Source organism: Camelus bactrianus, chromosome 16, assembly GCF_048773025.1.
Source record: "Camelus bactrianus isolate YW-2024 breed Bactrian camel chromosome 16, ASM4877302v1, whole genome shotgun sequence".
NCBI classification, from domain to species: Eukaryota; Metazoa; Chordata; class Mammalia; order Artiodactyla; family Camelidae; genus Camelus; species Camelus bactrianus.
In genome coordinates this window covers 30,767,609-30,784,224 of record NC_133554.1, presented here as the reverse complement: position 1 = coordinate 30,784,224, position 16,616 = coordinate 30,767,609, and the positions used below count along the sequence as shown (strand labels likewise).

Below are 16,616 nucleotides of genomic sequence, written 5' to 3'. Positions count from 1 at the left end.
TTTCTTCTTTTGTTTTCTTTTTCTTTCCTTTCTCCCTTCCTTTCTCTCTGTCTTCTTTTTGACAGTTTAATGGAGATGTCATTCATATACCATAAAATTCACCCCTTAAAGTGTACAATTCAGAGAGAATTTTGTATATTCAAAGAATGGTGCAACTATCACCACAATCACTTTAAGAAAATTTTCATCACTCCTAAGAGAGCCCCCATACTCACTAGCAGGCACTTCCCATTTCTCTCAAACCCTTGTCCCAGTGCCTGGTAACCACAATTGACTTTCCGTCTTTATAGATTTGCCTCTTTTGGACATTTCATATAAATGGAATCATACAATATGTGGTCTTTTACAACTAGCAGAATGTTTTCAAGGTTTACCCATGTTGTAGTGTATAGATCGGTATTTGTTCCTTTTTATGGCAGAATAGTATCTCATTGGATGGATGTACATTTTATTTCTCCATCATCAGCTGCTGGACATTTGGGACAGTTCTACTTTTTGGCTGTCAGGAATGCTGGTATGAACATCCACGTGCAAGTTTTTGTGTGGACTTGTGTTTTCATTTCTCTTAGGTAGATAGGTACCTAAGAGTGGAATTGCTGGATCATAAGACTCTGTGTGTAACCTTTTAAGGAACTGCCGTACTGTTTTCCAAAGCAGCTGCACCATTTTACATTCCCACCAGCAATGTGTAGGGGTTTCAGTTTCTCCACATCCTCACACACTTGTTAATATCAGTCTTTCTGATTGTAGCCATCTTAGTGGATGTAAAGTGGTATCTCATCGTGGTTTTGATTGGCCATATTTTTGTCTGTCATGTGTCATATATGTATGTGTTTATATATACACACACTCATATATAATACATGCATCTGTATTTATTTACACATATCCTCCTATACCCCAAGTGGATTTGAAGCATCGTTTTGTGGACACTTCTTTCTCCATCTCTTTCTTTACTCTTGTTGCTGTCTGTCTCACTGTGCCGTGGAAATTTCTGGGTTCATCTCTGTTTCTTGCTACCCATGTTGTTATCTATGCGTGTCCTCTGGTCCCAGCTGTTCAAACAGGGTGTGGATCTGTGTGCACACTGGAGAGGGGGGCATCTGGCCTTTCATCTTCTGCCTACCTCCCACCTCTCCAAGGATGTTGCTTCTGCAGAGTATGTGAGTGAACTCTGAGATCAGTCTCCCTTGCCTGGGGGTAGGGGGCTTCCACGCCTAGCAGTCCCTGCCCTCCTAGCCCACTGCCCACCCCTGGCCCATCATGCTGTTGAGCATTGGAGGTGGTACCCAGGAGTCCTCGATTCCCTTTTCCTTATTTGTGTGTATGTAATCGGGCCTCCTCCCTGGGCCTGTGGGACAAACCTATCTGGGGTGCTCGGGTTGGATTTGGGGGGGAAGTGGTGTAAGAAGGGCCCCCTGGCTTAGGAGTCATTTTTCTGAGAAGTGCCAGTGCTTTAGGGAAGCGGCTTTTCTTCCTCCTCCCTCCTCCCCTCAAGCACACGTTCTCTGCATCTTGACCTCAGGTAACCCGCTTTAGGGGAAGGAGGGCCAGCTGCCTTCCTCTGCTGCAGGAATCCTCTGGGGTGGCATGGCACTGGGGACCCCTTCCACTCAGGATTGTGAGTGAGAGGACTTCGGCTCTGGGCTCTGTCCCTGTCTCCCTAGCCTGGCAGTGCTGGCCTACCACCCCCAACAGTGTCTGGGCCCTGCTCCCAGGCCGTCTCTGCCAGCCAGGCATGGTGCCAGCTGTCTGCTCAGCCGGGTGCCGCGGGAAAATCTCTGGCCGCCCAGGTTGGGGAGCTCCACAGGGAATGCCCGTGAGCCCCGTTCCTTGGTGCCCACTCACCTGTCTTTCCTCATTCTACAGCACCACAGGACATGGCCCCCCCAGCTGCTTCACCGGGGCCCATCTAGGAGAGCATCCTTTTCGGCGCCTTGAAGGCCAGCTCTGGACCTTCCCGGGAAAGTGCCAGCTCACGGATCTCCGATACCACAGGACCAGCTCTTGGGACGTCCCCCAGCCCACCTGGCCCCCAGCGAGAGTGGGGGCTCCAGGAGGCTGAGATTAGCCTGCTAGCCTTGGACGGCAGCTCCAGGACAGAAGGGGGGGTGGGCTGACCACCCAAACCCCCTCTGGGCCCAGGCCCCATGCCCCGAGGAGAGGCGGCCTGAAGCCCGCCAGAGCCTCTCTCCAGACTGTCTGCCTGCACTTCTGACTGTGGCTGCTTGGCATGGCCAGCAACAGCAGCTCCTGTCCAACACCTGGGGGAGGGCACCTCAATGGCTACCCAGTGCCCCCCTACGCCTTCTTCTTCCCCCCCATGCTGGGTGGACTCTCCCCGCCAGGCGCTCTGACCACTCTCCAGCACCAGCTTCCGGTTAGCGGCTATAGCACGCCATCCCCGGCCAGTAAGTGGGGTGGCTGGCGCTGTGGGAGGGGGTGGGAGAGGGCTGTGGAGGGAGGCAAGCCTGGGGCTGGGCCTCTGGGCACTTCGGTTCTGCTGTAGCAGCGAGGTCTTCCCCAGACAAGGGGGACCGTATTTTGGGGGCTCGAGGATGAAAGGCTCATAGGCTCATCTACAAGGTGGTGTGTCTGATGTTGGGGGGCAGAGGAGTGATGAGACAGTACTGTCCCGCGGTGCCCCTTGCACCCCCTCCCTGTGCTCTGCTGTCGAGGGCCTTATAAATAGCTCCAAGAAGTGGACACAGGCTGGAGGCGGGTAAACAAACCTCTCGACATTTGGTGGAAATGGCAGCTCTACTGAGAGAAGCACCCCACTTCTGCCCCACCCCATCCAGTACCTCTGAGGGAAGAGGCTTGAAGAAGCAGAATCCCCTCCCCTTGCCCTGCCAGCTGCTGGCCAGGCTGGGTGGTACTTCCCTTTGTGGGGAAGGTGAGAGGGAGGGGCCCCCAGGCAGCCTGGTGGACATGGGGTGAGTGTCCCAGGAGGGGGCGCTCAGCCTGGACTCTGGCTGTGGACTCAAGTCTGCTCTTGTCAGGGCTGTGTTTTCTCTCTGCCTCCGCCCTCTGCCATGGGGGTCGCCTGTTGGCTGGATGGGGGTCTCGGTACCCATCCTTGGCTGGCCGAGCCAGGTAGTGGGAGGTGGCGGCAGCTATGGCCAGCTGGCAGAGTCCGGGCCTCGGGCCTGCCAGGCCGCTTACAGTAACTCTGGCCCCCAGGGCCCAGCTGGGCGCCAGGCCAGCACTTGGGGGAGGAGGGAGCCGGGGCCTGGCCCCAGGCGGGAGGGGGTGGAAGCAGCAGAAGGGGCCACGGACAGCGGGCTGGCTGGTCAGCTGCTAACCTGGGAAACGTGTCCCACCTCTCCTGGCGGGCAGGGACTGAACACCCGGCCCCAGGCACCCACCACCCCTCCTATGGCCACTGGCAAGCGGCCTGCACTGCTGCCCCATGTGCCTGGCTAGGCTGGGTCAGCGCCCCCTTCTCAGCATGGGGGCAGTGCACTCTGCCCGGAGCCAGGGAGTCTCTTTGTCCCAGGGGCAGGCCCTGGCTGGGCGCCTCACTGCCCGCACTGGCCTTCTGCCCACCGCCACCACTGCTTCCTGGATTGCCTCCTCTGGCTACACGGTGGCCCCCTCCCTCCCAGCCCCAATAGCTGCTGGGAGCAGGGGCTCGAAGTCTGAGCTCCTTTAGGTCCCCACCCTTTATGCCCTGGGCAGGGGGCAGGTGGCTGCGGCCTACTCAAACCTCCACCTTCTGTTTCCTCCCTTAAGAGTGTGCAGTGGGCAGCATCTTGACCTGGGAGTAGGGGAACATCGTTGTGGCCTGGTCTTCAGGCTGTGCTGGGTGATGGGGGAGGCCAGGCTCTGGGTTCAGAGTGGCTGTGGAATGAGTGCGTGTGTCTGTGCCTCCTGGGATCTGGGTGTGATAGGTGCTGCTTCTGCAGGGACTGGGATTCATATCCCAGCTCAGGTAACTGGAGCATCTGTTTCCTGCCAGGGTGGGATTTTTAGGGAGGGAGAAGTTAGGGGCCCGCAGCCTGATGCCGGTGGACAACCTGTTTTTCCCAGTTGATGGAAACAGAGCCCCAGACACTCTGTCCACCTGGGGCCTGGACTCACGAGGATTGGAGGGGTCTGGCCTGGCCCCTGTCCTTGCCCTGTCCTAGGCCTGATGAGCAAATGTTTTGCCCTCTCTTTGAATGTTGCAAGCTTCTTCCTCTTTCTTAGAGGTGGGTGGGGAGGGCTTCCGGGTCCCCTGCTTCCCACCCTGGTAAGCTTCTCCCCCCAGGGTGGGGTGCCCACATTTCGGGCAAGTGGAGCCTTCTTTGGCTTTCCCCACCCAGGTTAGGCAATGCCCCCTTCCTGCCCCCTCCCTCTGTGAGCCTGTGGGTTTCCCTGCCCTCTCCTAGTAAACAAAAACAATTTCTCTTCCTACCCAGAGCCCCAGCTTCTGAGCTTCTCCCTCATCTTCCCCTTCTCTGGGAGCAGAGGCATGGCTGTGAGCCAGCAGGAATCGGCCATTTCCCTCCTTCTTGGGCAGGGCTGGGGGGCCTGGTGACCCCGGCTCTCAGCTGTGGGTAGCAAAGTGCGACAACTCAAGGTTCAGAGATTGAGGTAGCCTTGCCTTTCCCGCTCTCCCCACGGTAGGCTGGGCTAATGCTGGGGTCAGGCAGCTCCTAAGAGAGGTGGACATCTGTGGCCCCCATTCCTGCCAGGAGCAATGACAGGCTTTGGCCCTCTGCCACCCTTTCTGTAGGAAACCTTGCCCGTGAGGTGAGGCTCCCTCCTCCCACTTCCCATCAGCAGAGGTGTTTGGAGAGTTCCCCCTCTGCTGCCCATTCTTTTCCTCAAGTTGGGAGGAGTCTGGATCTTGGGTGTATCCTTCAAAGACTGGGTGGCCTGTGAAAGGACAGAGCTATTGTCCGGGTCACTTGGGGGAAGGGTGGGTATTTGTCCTACTATAGTCTCCTAGGGAGCCAGAGTGGGATGCTCCAGAGATGGTACAGGATTCCCTTCTAAAGCAGCCCCTGGGCCTTGGTCTCTGAGGACTGGTATTTACTGTAGAGGGTTGGGATTCTGTGTGTCTTGTTGGGGGGGGGGAAGGGGTTGGGTGTGTTTTAGGGGTGGGGAGGTCAAGGTCGGGTGTGCCTTGGGAAGGGGATCAATAGCTTCTGGGTATTGGGTGAGGGGGTCAGAGCATGTTTGAGGAGAATCCGATGCTGAGCCAGGGAGGGGCGACTGTGTGCTGGAGGGGGCAGTGACTTAGGGCATAGCGTGTATTGGGGGAGGGCTATGTGACTGTGTTGTGTGCTTGGGGAGGGAAGGGTCTCTATTTCTTATTGCTAGTCTAGGCTGGAGAGGAAGCAAACCTGCCGTTTTGTTGCTCACGCTGGGAACTCCGTGGCGCGTGGGGCCCCAGGGAGTAGGCAGCGTAGCTTGCGTTCTGGCTTTGCTGCCTACTGTGCACGCGATAACCTCTCTGAGCACGTTTCCTCGTCTGTAAAACAGGGATGTGACCAGAGCCTCCCTCAGAGGGCTGAGATTAGGCAAGATCAGCAACGTCATGCTCTCAGCTCCTCACCTTGCATGTGACCGTTGCTGTCTCATTGCTGTGGCGCCCGGGGCTGTGACATCAGTGGAAAGGGACCCAGGGTGGGAGTTGGAGAGAATGGGATGCTAACATCTGTGGAACACCTACTGTGTGCCTGGGACCTTATCTCTGTTTTACAAATCTTAATCCCCACAATCCTGGGAGAGGGACATTATCTCCATTTACACATGAGGAACGGTGCTGGTGATTAAGTGGCTGAGCTAAGTGACCTTAAAGCTAGGCTGTTTTCTACCCTCCAGAGAGGCAGCTGCCTGAGGGTACTATGAGGAGCCTTGGGGTGATCAGTGCCACGTTGAAACCCCCCTTTCCCAAGGCTAAAGCCCAGCTTCTGCCTGAGGACCTCCCCCCTTCACCCAGTAGGGGGCGTAGGGAAGCCTCCCCACCCCCCCAGCCACGCCTCCTCTTCTGTTTTTGATCCTGAAGGCTGGAGGGAAAGCGCGATAAGAGGCCTGGGCCAGATCTGCATCCTGTCCTGGAAGCTGCGGATACAATCTGTTCACACCCATCCCCGCCCCCGAATCAGCCCACTGCAGCCCCGGGAGTTTGCAGAGCTCAGCGGGCACCCTTCCCCCCATCTCCAGACAGACACTGTAGGAACAGAATGTAAAAGCCACAGTTCTTATTCTTATTTTGTTTCCATTTGTGGAGTTGTGGCAGGGAAGCTGGAAGCGATCAGTAGAGGAGCTGGGCATGGGAGACCCTAAAAGACAAGGTCCAGACTTTTCCTTTCCATCTGCACATTTGCTGTGTGTGCCGAGAAAAGACCGGAGAGTGGTCCTAGGGTCTGGGGGAGACAGAGGAGGTGTGCCCTTCTCCCCTTCCTCTCCTCTGCCACTCCCTCCCCTTTTTAGTTGGTGTCCTCCCTCCCTCCCTCCTGCCCACACTCTCCCTGGACAATAGGACAGCTAGGGGGAGGGGGTACTGCTAGCATTGCCTTTCCTGGGGTCCAAAATGCAGAGTCAGCCAAAAGACTGTTGGATGGGGTTTTGAATGAAAATGGGGCCTCCTCACATTTTATCTGGAAGCATTGGTAGTACACAAGCTCCCTCAGGGCAGGACCCCAGCGTGGGGGTGGGGGAGGGGACTCAGGGAAGGAAGCTTGTCCTCTTAGTCAGGCTAGGACCTGAGAAACTGTGTCTGCCCCATGCCAAGGGCACTGTGCCCATGGGGATGTGCCAGTGCAGGTCCTGACGACCCTTTGAGGGGTCGTGTCTGCGGAAAGAGGAAGTGTTTCCCTTCTCCAAATCCCTTTGGGGCGGTGCCCACAGCGCCTTCCTGCTCCTTTCCCTCCATGAAGTTGGGGTACAGCCAGTAGAGCTGGGTCTCCCAGGGTAGGCTGGAGGCCAGCAGCCCCGGCTGGATCAGAAATAGAGGCCCTCCCCTCCTCATTCTGACTTCTGGGTTCCCGGGAACCTCAGCCAGCCCAGGGACCAAGGCCTCCTTGGTAGAAATCTTAAAGGACAGTTCTTTCTGTGCGGCCTTGGGTAGGTCACTCAGCCTCTCTCAAGTCTGTTTCCTCCTTTTTAAAGCAAGACTCCTAATCCATGCTTGCTGGCAAGGCAGGTTGCTGTGAGGCCACGGTGACCTGCTTGCTGGTGAGGGCCTGAGTGGTACCTAAGTACCCTGCAGCCCCATTGTCTTGGGGGATGGCCACCCTGTACTAGGACCCGATGTCCATCTGGTTCTGGGCCTCACGATTTTCTGTTTGTTATCCCCTCCAGATGGGGTTGGGGACAGGAGGGAGTCCTGCATGGCACAAGTCGGGGCCAGTTCAGTTCAGCCCAAACTGCTGAGGGCCTGCTAAGCACACAGCCCTGGAATTGTTGTCAGGGATGCGGCAGAGGAGGACAGATAGGCTCCAGGCCTGCCACTAGGTTTTCTCCCCTCCACCCCCGCTGCTCCCCAGCAGCCAGCCAGAGCCTTCCTATTTCCCTCTTCTCCTACTGCCCCAGAACACTGTGTTCTGCTTGACCTGCCCCATGACCTTGCTATTGCCCAGAACAGGCGTCTCACCCTGACTTCTCCCCTTCTCCCGCTCCGGAAATCCTACCCATCCTTCAAGGAACATCTTGAATACTGCCTCTTCCCAGAAACCTTCACAGATGTTCCCCCTTCCCCGCTCACTCTCCCTCCCTCTTTGGATGCCTGCAAGTCCTTATTTTTCCTCTGACAACACTCTTCTCTCTACCATGAAGTGACTTCTCTCCACCTAGTATCTGCTGTGAGCTGTAATCATTTGGAAGATCTTTGCCTGATCAGCAGGTCTTTGATGGCAGAGACAGTCTCAGATCCCTGAGTACCTCAAAGCTGTGAACACAAGGCCTAGCACATAACTGGTGCCCAGGAGCTACTTCATTTGGGAGGAAAGATACCAAGGGCCTTGGAAGGAATCTACCCTCTCCTCCAGCTATCTCATCTACAGGCAAGGCTTTCATACGTGCCCCAGACCCCAGCATTGTTCCATCTGCAGCCCAGACCTCCCTTAGGTGAGACCTCACTTTGGAGTCCCACACCCTCCTGTCCACCAGCCCAGGAAAATTTTCTACTTTGCAGTCTTGGGAACTTTGCTGTAGCACAAACCACACACCAGAGTCCTCTCTGCTACCACCATTCCCATTCCGCCCCACCACGTCCCCATTGATTACCTTCCTCTGTCCATCACCACTGCCACTTTCCTAGGCTGCGCTACCATTGCGTGCTGCCTGGACCCTTTCAGTAGCTTCTAACTGTTCTCTCTTGCCCTCCTACAATCCATTCCTCACACAGCTTCACAGAGTTAAATTTTTTATTTATAGCACTAAATCAGATCTTGCCTCTCCTCTACTTGGACTCTTTCTGGGGTTTTTCTTTGCATTTAAGATAAAATCCAAAAGTCTAATTGAGCCCAAGTCCACCTGGTCTGGCCTTAGCCCACCTCTCTAGCCTGGTCTTGGGTTTCTTTTCCTCTTGAATTTTATGTTCTATCTACCCTGGCCCTCTATTAATTTGTTGAATGAACCCACGAAATTCTGTAACCCCAGGACCTTTGCACAGGCTCTTTCTTTTACTGGGACTCCACTCCTTCCTACTCTTTGCCTGACTAACTTCTAAACTTCTACTCTTTCTTTAAGTCTTTGCCTTGAGGTCCTCCCTGACCCTCCAACATAAATTAGGTACCTACAGTGATAATCCTTCAAAGTACACTTGGTGTGTTTACTTGTGTCATAATACTAATCATCTTAGTTTGCAATTATATATATATACACAATAATAAATATATGTATTTGTGATTATTTGCTAAATGGCTGTTGCACCATAAGGTCTGCAACAGCAGGCTTACCAGGGTATCTACTTAGGAGGGTGGTCATAAAGTTGTTTTCCTTAAATTAGACTGGCATGGTGGGAATATGGGCTTTGGTGGCAGAAAGTTCAAATTCTCACTGTCCCCTTTATTAGCAATGTGATCTTGGAAACTCACCTAGCCTTGCTGAGACCCTGGTTTTTTTATTTGTAAAATGGGATAATATCCACTTATCTCTTTGAGTTGCTCTGAGGATTAAATGACAACGTATGTTAGGAACCTGGCTTCTAGAAGAGTATCCTTGGGAAGCATGTAAATTCCTATCTGTTTTTAGAATGAGGGAGCTCCTCTGCGCGGTCAGAGGCAGTAATAGGATACCCTCTTCTCCTGGGGCATCCCCTCCTTCTCAGACCTACCCAGCCTAGGTCTTTCTTCCAGTGAAACAGGCACCCCGAGGGCTTCCGGGAGGAAGTGGTCAGCTGGAAGGCACCAGCCCCTCCTTTTCTCTCTCCAGGGCTGGACGGTGCCGTGGGGGGCCAATGCTGGTTCCGCCCCCGGGAGACACCCTGGGCGGGGTTTGCTCAACGGAAGCACGCAGAGCGTGGGGGGCGGGGAGCCCCCTCTGCACTCGTTGGTGGCAAAGCACCCGATCTGCTGCGTCGGGTTCCGGCGGGCGGGCGGCCGGCTGGAGTCACACATGATGTCACAGACAATGACACAAGCCGGGTGTCTCATTCTGACACGGCACCCAAGCTGCACAATGTCACACCCGAGACACCCGGCACGCCGCGTTCGTGTTGCTAACACTCGGCCACAAGCAACCCCGCCCTTCGCCTCCTGCCGCCACTCTCCGCGTCTCCGGGGGAGCGGGCCGGGCAGGCGGCCGGTGGGCGAGCCCCGCGGGCGGGCTGGCGAGCGGGTAGTGTCTCGGGCAGCGGTGGGTGGGTCACCCGGAGGTGAGACGCCGCCAGGCGAGTTCAGAGAGAGTTCAGCTGCATTGCATTAGGCAAATGAGGCCTGGGCTTGGGGGGGGGGTGTTGGGGGAGGACACCGGGACCAACCCCCTTCTCCCGCCCACCACCTCCCCCGCCGTGGCATCGCCCGGCTGGGGACTGACCAAACCACCGGGGGAGGCTGGGAGCCGGAACTGGGGTGGGGGAGACGCCCGCGCCTCTTCCGTCCTGGCGCAGCCCCCTCCCCTCTCAGTACCCCGCCTCCGTCAGTACTCCTCGCACTCCTCCACTTGAGCCTTTTCCCCCTTCCTTCTCCTCTTCTCTCCTCCCCCTGCCCGGGCTCCCCCTCCTCGCCTTCCACAGCCCGCCTCTCCTCTCAGTTCCCGGCTTGGCGCCCTCTGCCGCGGGACCCGCGGGGAAAGGGTTAAAGCAGGGGCGGTGCCTGGACGGGACGGGGCGGAGGGAAGGGGGTGGGGCTGCAGGGGACGGGGCGCGCGGGCCGTGTTGGGGGGGCCGCGGCGCGCACCGCCGGAGACCAAGAGCCGGGCGGCCGCCCCGGGCCTGCCGGAGGCGGAGGCGGGGCCGCGCGATCCCCACCCCACTCGGAATCCTCGCCCGGGAGAAGCCCGGGAGCGCCGGCGGGGAGGAGGAAGTGCTCCGTGACCCCCGCCCGCGCCGAGCCCGCCCCCGGCCGGCGCACTTGGGGAGCAGCGGGACTCTGCTTCGGACACCATGAGACTCGCCACGGGAGCCCCCTCGAGGTGAAGCCGCCTAGTTCCCGGGCCTCGGCCGGGCGTTCCCGGGGGCAGCTGAGGGACCCCCACCCCCGCATTCAGTACTCACAACTTCCCCGCCTTTCACCTGGGACTGGCTGGGCGGCCCGCCGACTTGGACGCGGGACTTCAGGCAGAGGGCGGCCCCCGGCCCGGGTCGCCGCCAGTCGGGGCGGGGGTTCTTACCCCTCGCCCCCTGCAGCTCTCGGATGGCGCCGCCGGCTGAGTGAGGGAGGCAGCTCGCAGGACTTCCCCGCCCGGACCTCTTGTCTTCGCGGGGAAGATGTACGAGAGTGTGGAAGTGGGGGGGCTCACCCCCACCCCCAATCCCTTCCTGGTGGTGGATTTTTATAACCAGAACCGGGCCTGTTTGCTCCCGGAGAAGGGGCTCCCTGCCCCCGGCCCCTACTCCACCCCACTCCGGACTCCGCTTTGGAATGGCTCAAACCACTGTAGGTACCGGCCTCCCCTTCCTATTGTGGGAGCTAGGGGTAGGGGTGGGCTGTGGGGCTTCCGCTTCTCCCAGGGGATGCGGGCCTGGGGGCGTGGTGGCGGGGGTCCTGTCTCTACCCTTCATTTTCCCTTGTCTCTCTTGCTGAAACTCGGGTGCCCTTGTTGGACAATTGGACTCCCCCAAGGAACCCTGGGCGCTATTCGGGCTGAGGAACTTTGGGGGTTCCTCCTTTCAGGAACACTTGTTCATCTCTTCTTATACTTCTTGCAGGGGAAGTGAAGCCCGTTGCCCCCAGTTTATATCTTCTTGCTTGGAAGCAATAGCTTCGCAGCTGAGTGGTCCTTTCTCCCACCTTGGAGGGTGGGGTAAATGTCCTATCAGTGGGCTTGTCTACACGGAGGAGGAGGGGCCTCCTCCCCGGATCCCAGCCCTAGCAAAGCCTGGGGGAGAGCCCTGTCCTGGGCATCAGCTGTTGCCCCCAGCCCTTGCGTCACTAGAGTGGGTGTCAGGGGAGCGCTGGATGTCTTTGGTGTTGGCAGTGGGGTGTGGCAGGAAGGGGCAACTTCATCAGACGCCCGTCGTTGGCCACCCTAACCAACCCTTACCTCTTGGGGAAGGGCACCTGCCCTTTTGAGGGTTGTCCTGGCCCTAGGCACTTGGCTGACACCTTTGAAGCTGCTGTCCCAGGAATGGAGGGGAGAAGCTACTCTGGTGGGAAGAACCCCCCTCCCTTGTAATCCTGGTACAGTCTGTTTTCTGGGAAATGAGTTTGTTTTTTGGTGGGTCTCAGGCTACTCTGGAAAGGAGGGATGCATCCTATGCGTCCCCTCCCACCCTAGCCGTGTCCTTTTGTTACCCTGTTTTCACTTGGGAAGAGGGGCTGGCACTGGGCTGTACCTCCTAAGAGGGGCGCTGATGAGAAACTTGGGGTCCTGGCAGCCTGCACACCTTCCCTCCTCACAGTCCCCTGACTGGGTTCAGGCTCCCCTGGAAGGGAGGGGCTCTGTGCACTGGCGGGAGCTGTGAGCGCCTGGGGTGCACACCTGGGTGTGTTTATATCGGGCTATGAGGTAGTGTACCTGGGTGGGGGAGAGCGGCGCTCAGGGGATTAGTGTTACTTGGCTCCGGTTTCGTCCTCTATCTACCCTGCTTGGGGCTCAGCTCTTCCCTGGGGTTTCTCCCACCTTCCTGGACTGACTGCTCCCTGCTGCCTGCTGGGGGTGGTGGGGAAGGAAGAGTGGGTCTCTGGGGGCCTGGTGGCTTGCAGAGGGTTGAAGGGCAGCCCCCAACCTCTTTGCTCCAGGAAGAGAGACCTGGTTTGGAGAGACACCCCCCCTCTGCCCCTCTCAGAGCCACCTCACCCCTAGCGTTTCTGTTGTCCTGACCTTTGCCTCTGGGGCAGGTTGGCTGGGAGGCAGCTGGCTGCAGATGGTGGGAGGGAGGGAGGTGTGAGCAACGGTTGACTTTGGGGAAAAAAGGGACTGTTGAAAGGTGTGACACCAGGACCCTTCTTCCCATCCTCCCGGAATTGGAGGAAGGTGACCCCTCCTAAGTGAGATAATTGGGGCATGGCTGCCAGGGTCACTCCCTCCACAGCCTTGGCCTCCTTTGCCAGAGGACTGGGGGAAGCTGGGATCTGAGAGCTTGGGCTCTGGCCCTTGGGGGCAGCTCTGCTCTTCCTGGCCCAAACTGTGGGAGGAGGATTGAGTCCAGCAGGCCATGGGGAAGTGGAGGCCTGTTCCCCACAGGGTGGGGTGGAACTAGAGGCCTGGGCTCCCCTGTTCCCATGGTGAGAGTGCAGGTGTGTGGCAGTGAGCACAGCCCCCAAGGTTGGGATGGTGGCTGTGGGGGTGGTTGTGGGGCACAGGAAGGACCTAGAGGCAGGGGGTAGCAACTTGTCCAGGTCTAGAGTACAGGGCGTCTCTCCCCAGCCCCTTGGTGTGCCTGTAGGTCCTCTGGAGATGGGAACCCTCCAGCCCCCTCACACCGAGTTCTCGGCTCCCTCCTGCCACCTCCACCAATGGTGAGAAGAGAGAGCAGGTTGGCCGTGGGAAGAGACCTTCCAGATCCTGCAGGGCCCTGGGGATCTTGCCTCCCTCCCCAGAGCCCCCGTTTCGGGGCACCAGAGGACAAGGGGTACGCAGGATGTGGCTCTCCATCTGTCCCCCACCAATCTCGCAGCTCACGCCTCCGCCCGCTTCCAGACGTCCAAGAATGTGAAGCACGTGGATGCCCATAGTTGGGGGAGGGGGAGAGATGCTTATCGGTGGCCGCTGGGTAGGGGCCTTCTTCCTCCGCGGCCACGCTATACCCAGAGCTCCCCCCTACCTCCTCCGGGGTAGAGGAAGGGCGGGACGCAGGGCCCTGCGCCCCCTCCCCAGCCCTCCCAGGGGGCTGCGAGGGGAGTTGCGGAGGAGCGGGCGCCAGCTGGATTGGGATGGGAGCCGCTGGCCGGGGGCCCGGCTGATTTCCTGCTGATCTCCTCCAGGAAACCGGCCCCTTGTGCGAGCCTGCGAGCGGCTCTGGGGCGTGGGGACTCCGGAGTGTTCTATGCCTCCTGCCCGCCCGGAGCGGAGCGGGAGCGGAGGAGGGGCACCCTGGCAGCGCGGGCGGGAGGGGACGCCTGGCTCCCTGGGCCGCTGCCAGCCCTCTGCTGGGCGCTGGAACTTTGAGCTGAGAAAGTGTGATGCTTCTCCCGCCTCGTCTTTCTGCTGGAAGAGGAGAGATTTGTGGGCTGGGGCCTTTGGGGAGGGAGGTGAGCGGGGAGGGGCCAGGCCGGGGCTGTCCTTCCCTCCCCCTAGGTCGGGTGTGCAGAGTTAAAGCTGCATCCTAACTCTTGCAGAGGCTATGAGGGTCCCATAGTGTCCTGCTCCCCTAGGCTGCTGGCTGGGGGCCCTGGTGGTGGGGCCTGGGCCAGGGCTCTGGGTTCAAAGGGCACAGTGGGAAACCTCAGAGCTGTTACCTGGGCGACAGGTGGGGATGTGCCAGGGATTGGGCAGAGGGTGCAGACTGTGTTACAGTCTCAAAGGCAGCCTGCTGCTGTGGGGTGGGCCTCACCCAGTCCAAACTGTGGACCCCCACGTGGGGTCATCTCTGCTAAAAAGCACGTTTGAAAAGTATGTTCTTCCAGTTCCATAAACAGCCTCTGGACTTTGCCTTAGCTCCAAATTTCTACGGGCCTTTGCCCCTCCAGTCAGTCCCTGGCATTAGAGCTGTCTGTCCCTTATCCAGGTATCCCCCACCTCCCCGTGTGTCTCCCCATGCCCCCTCCCCTCTCTCAACCCCCACTCTGTACCCCAAAGCTCCCTCTGTCCTATCTCACCTTCCCTTCTGGTTCATTTTAGAGGTAGGACCTTAAGGGGCTGTGGTCCCAGAGCAAAGACTGGTGAGGGGAGTCAGTGCCTTCATCCTCTGCTTGTTGGAATGCTGACTGGGATTCTAGGCCGAGGTTCCCCCCCACACCCCCTTGTCCTTGATACACCCTCCCCACCAGTCTGGATTGTCTATTGTTACTCCTTTTACGTCTTGGAAAAAGTTAGCACAACAAAGGGCTCCTTTGTCACTCACCCCTCTGCCTCCTGGCCTCCCCCAGGCCCCCCAACCCCGCCCCACCCCCAGCAGCTGTTCTCTGGCCTCTGCCTGTCTGATTTGCTTGTCTGGCCTCCGGGAGAGTGAGGTGGGGGAAAACCAGGCCAGGACAGTTCGATTTGGGGTGAGAAGCAGAGGGTGGGGGAGGTTAGCAAAGAGTCTGGATTGGTGGGGGCATGGGTCCCTCTGCTGCAGGCTGGCTCTGGGCAGGGACAGGGACATGGGGCCACAGCAGTGCTGGTCAGCCAGGCTGACGAGGGACATGGTGCCCAGGCCCAACTAAGAGCCAGGAAAGCCCTGCCAAGGTTGTTGGCTTGGTTCCCTGTTGTCAACTGCCTGGCAGTCCCTGGTTGTGCCTACAGGTAAAGGGGGAGGGTGGTAGCATGCAGCTCACCAGCCCCCCACCCCCATCCAGGTGCTTCTTTCCTCTGTGCCTGGACTTTGGGGCCACATGACTCATGAGGTGCTATGAGGTGCTTGGGCAGAAATTCTAAGCCCTTTTGAATTCCAGAACCTCAGGTGCTGGAGTTTGGGGTGAGACTAAGTAGGATTCTGGGGTGTGGGAGGAGGCAGGAAACTACCTACTCAGGAAGGGAGGCGTCCTTGCCCCTCCTTGGCCCCGGACAAGTGGACTTGGCAGAGGCCTCTGGAGGATGCCTGGTGGCCCCTTGGGAATCTGGGGTTGGCTGGGTCACAGTTCTCATAGAGCACAGTACACACCCGGCTGCCCAGGCTTTGGGCACAGACAGCCCCTACGCAGCCCAGCCCTGTTCTGCCTGGGGTGATGGGCACGGGGCCAGGCACTGGGGAGGATTTGGCTAGTGGGGGCTGCCCCTGCTGGCTGGGTCACCCTCCTGGCTGCCCTCTTAGAGCTGAATAGCAGGAGAGGAGGGGGATAGTAACCGGGACATAGTATCGAGGCCAGACAGACAGAGCATTGATGGGAACAGACCCCCTTTGTCATGCTGTTTCCCGCAGAGCTATGGGCTTCCGGGGCCCAGAGGGACTCTTCTCTCTGTCTCCAGGGGGTCCCCCTGCTTATCTCAGGGAGTCCCCACCTGCTATGCCCCAACATTTGCGACTCTGCACATCCTACTTTGGGTCCCTAGCCAGGGGATTGTTTGGGTGGAGGAGGGGCTGTGGCTAATGGCAGAGGGGGCGGAGGGGGGAGCGGAAGCAGAGGGGGTGGGGGAGCGGCTGGCTTTGAATATCCTGTTGACCCCAGTTTCCTCTGCCCCCAGCTTGTGTCCTCTTCCCTCCCTCCTCATCAGCCTTAACTCCTTCCTAACTTGGGGGAGATGGGACCAGGCTGCCCAGGGTCCAGGGCTGTAGAACCAGGCTGACGCCTACTTGACCCACCAAGGGTAGCCACGTCCACATACAAGTCTGATGGTTTATTATTTGATCTTTCTGGTTTTGAAGGTGGGGTCCTGGGCAAGGAGATGGGACTGATGGGGGTGCTGGAGGCTTCTTTGACAGCCTCATTCTCCCAGTCTGGCTGGGAAGTCCCAGCTTTCCTGAGACTGCGTCCCTGCCCTGGAGTTTGAATCCTGACAGCAGTGGTGAGGTTGGGAGAGGCTCTTGCGAGAGATCAGGAGGCAGGGTGGGCACCCAGTTAAGAATGGTGACCTGGCTCTGTAACCACCCTTCTCTTCTCTCTCTAGCCATTGAGACCCAGAGCAGCAGTTCCGAAGAGATAGTGCCCAGCCCTCCCTCACCACCACCCCTTCCCCGCATCTACAAGCCTTGCTTTGTCTGTCAAGACAAATCCTCAGGCTACCACTATGGGGTCAGCGCCTGTGAGGGCTGCAAGGTGAGTTGAACAGGGTCATTGGGAAGGACAGTCTTGAGTAGATAAATGGGATGTTCCCACTGCTGTGTCCTGGGACTGTGCCTCGGGTGGTGAGGGCGGGATGTCCCTGAAGCTGCTCCTCTTGCTTCTATGCAGAAAGTGGCAGGAGCCTTGGAGGAGAGGGAGCCTTAGCAGAACCTC

The 16,616-nt window shown here is 58.3% G+C and overlaps 1 protein-coding gene across 7 annotated transcripts in view; it reads left to right on the top strand.

The window, feature by feature from the left end:
- Positions 1–16,616, top strand: part of RARA (retinoic acid receptor alpha) — a 42,494-nt gene that overhangs the window by 18,656 nt on the left and 7,222 nt on the right. For 3 of the 7 annotated variants that reach the window (XM_074342863.1, XM_074342864.1, XM_010960446.3), the window contains exons 2-3: positions 1,870–2,411; positions 16,288–16,436. In XM_074342863.1, the coding sequence (XP_074198964.1) occupies positions 2,234–2,411; positions 16,288–16,436 (327 nt within the window). In that variant the 5' untranslated portion in view covers positions 1,870–2,233. Of the gene's footprint in view, positions 1–1,869; positions 2,412–10,301; positions 11,038–16,164; positions 16,186–16,287; positions 16,437–16,616 lie in introns of those variants that run through there. The other 4 variants (XM_074342867.1, XM_074342869.1, XM_074342868.1 and 1 more) reach the window with 4 other exon arrangements.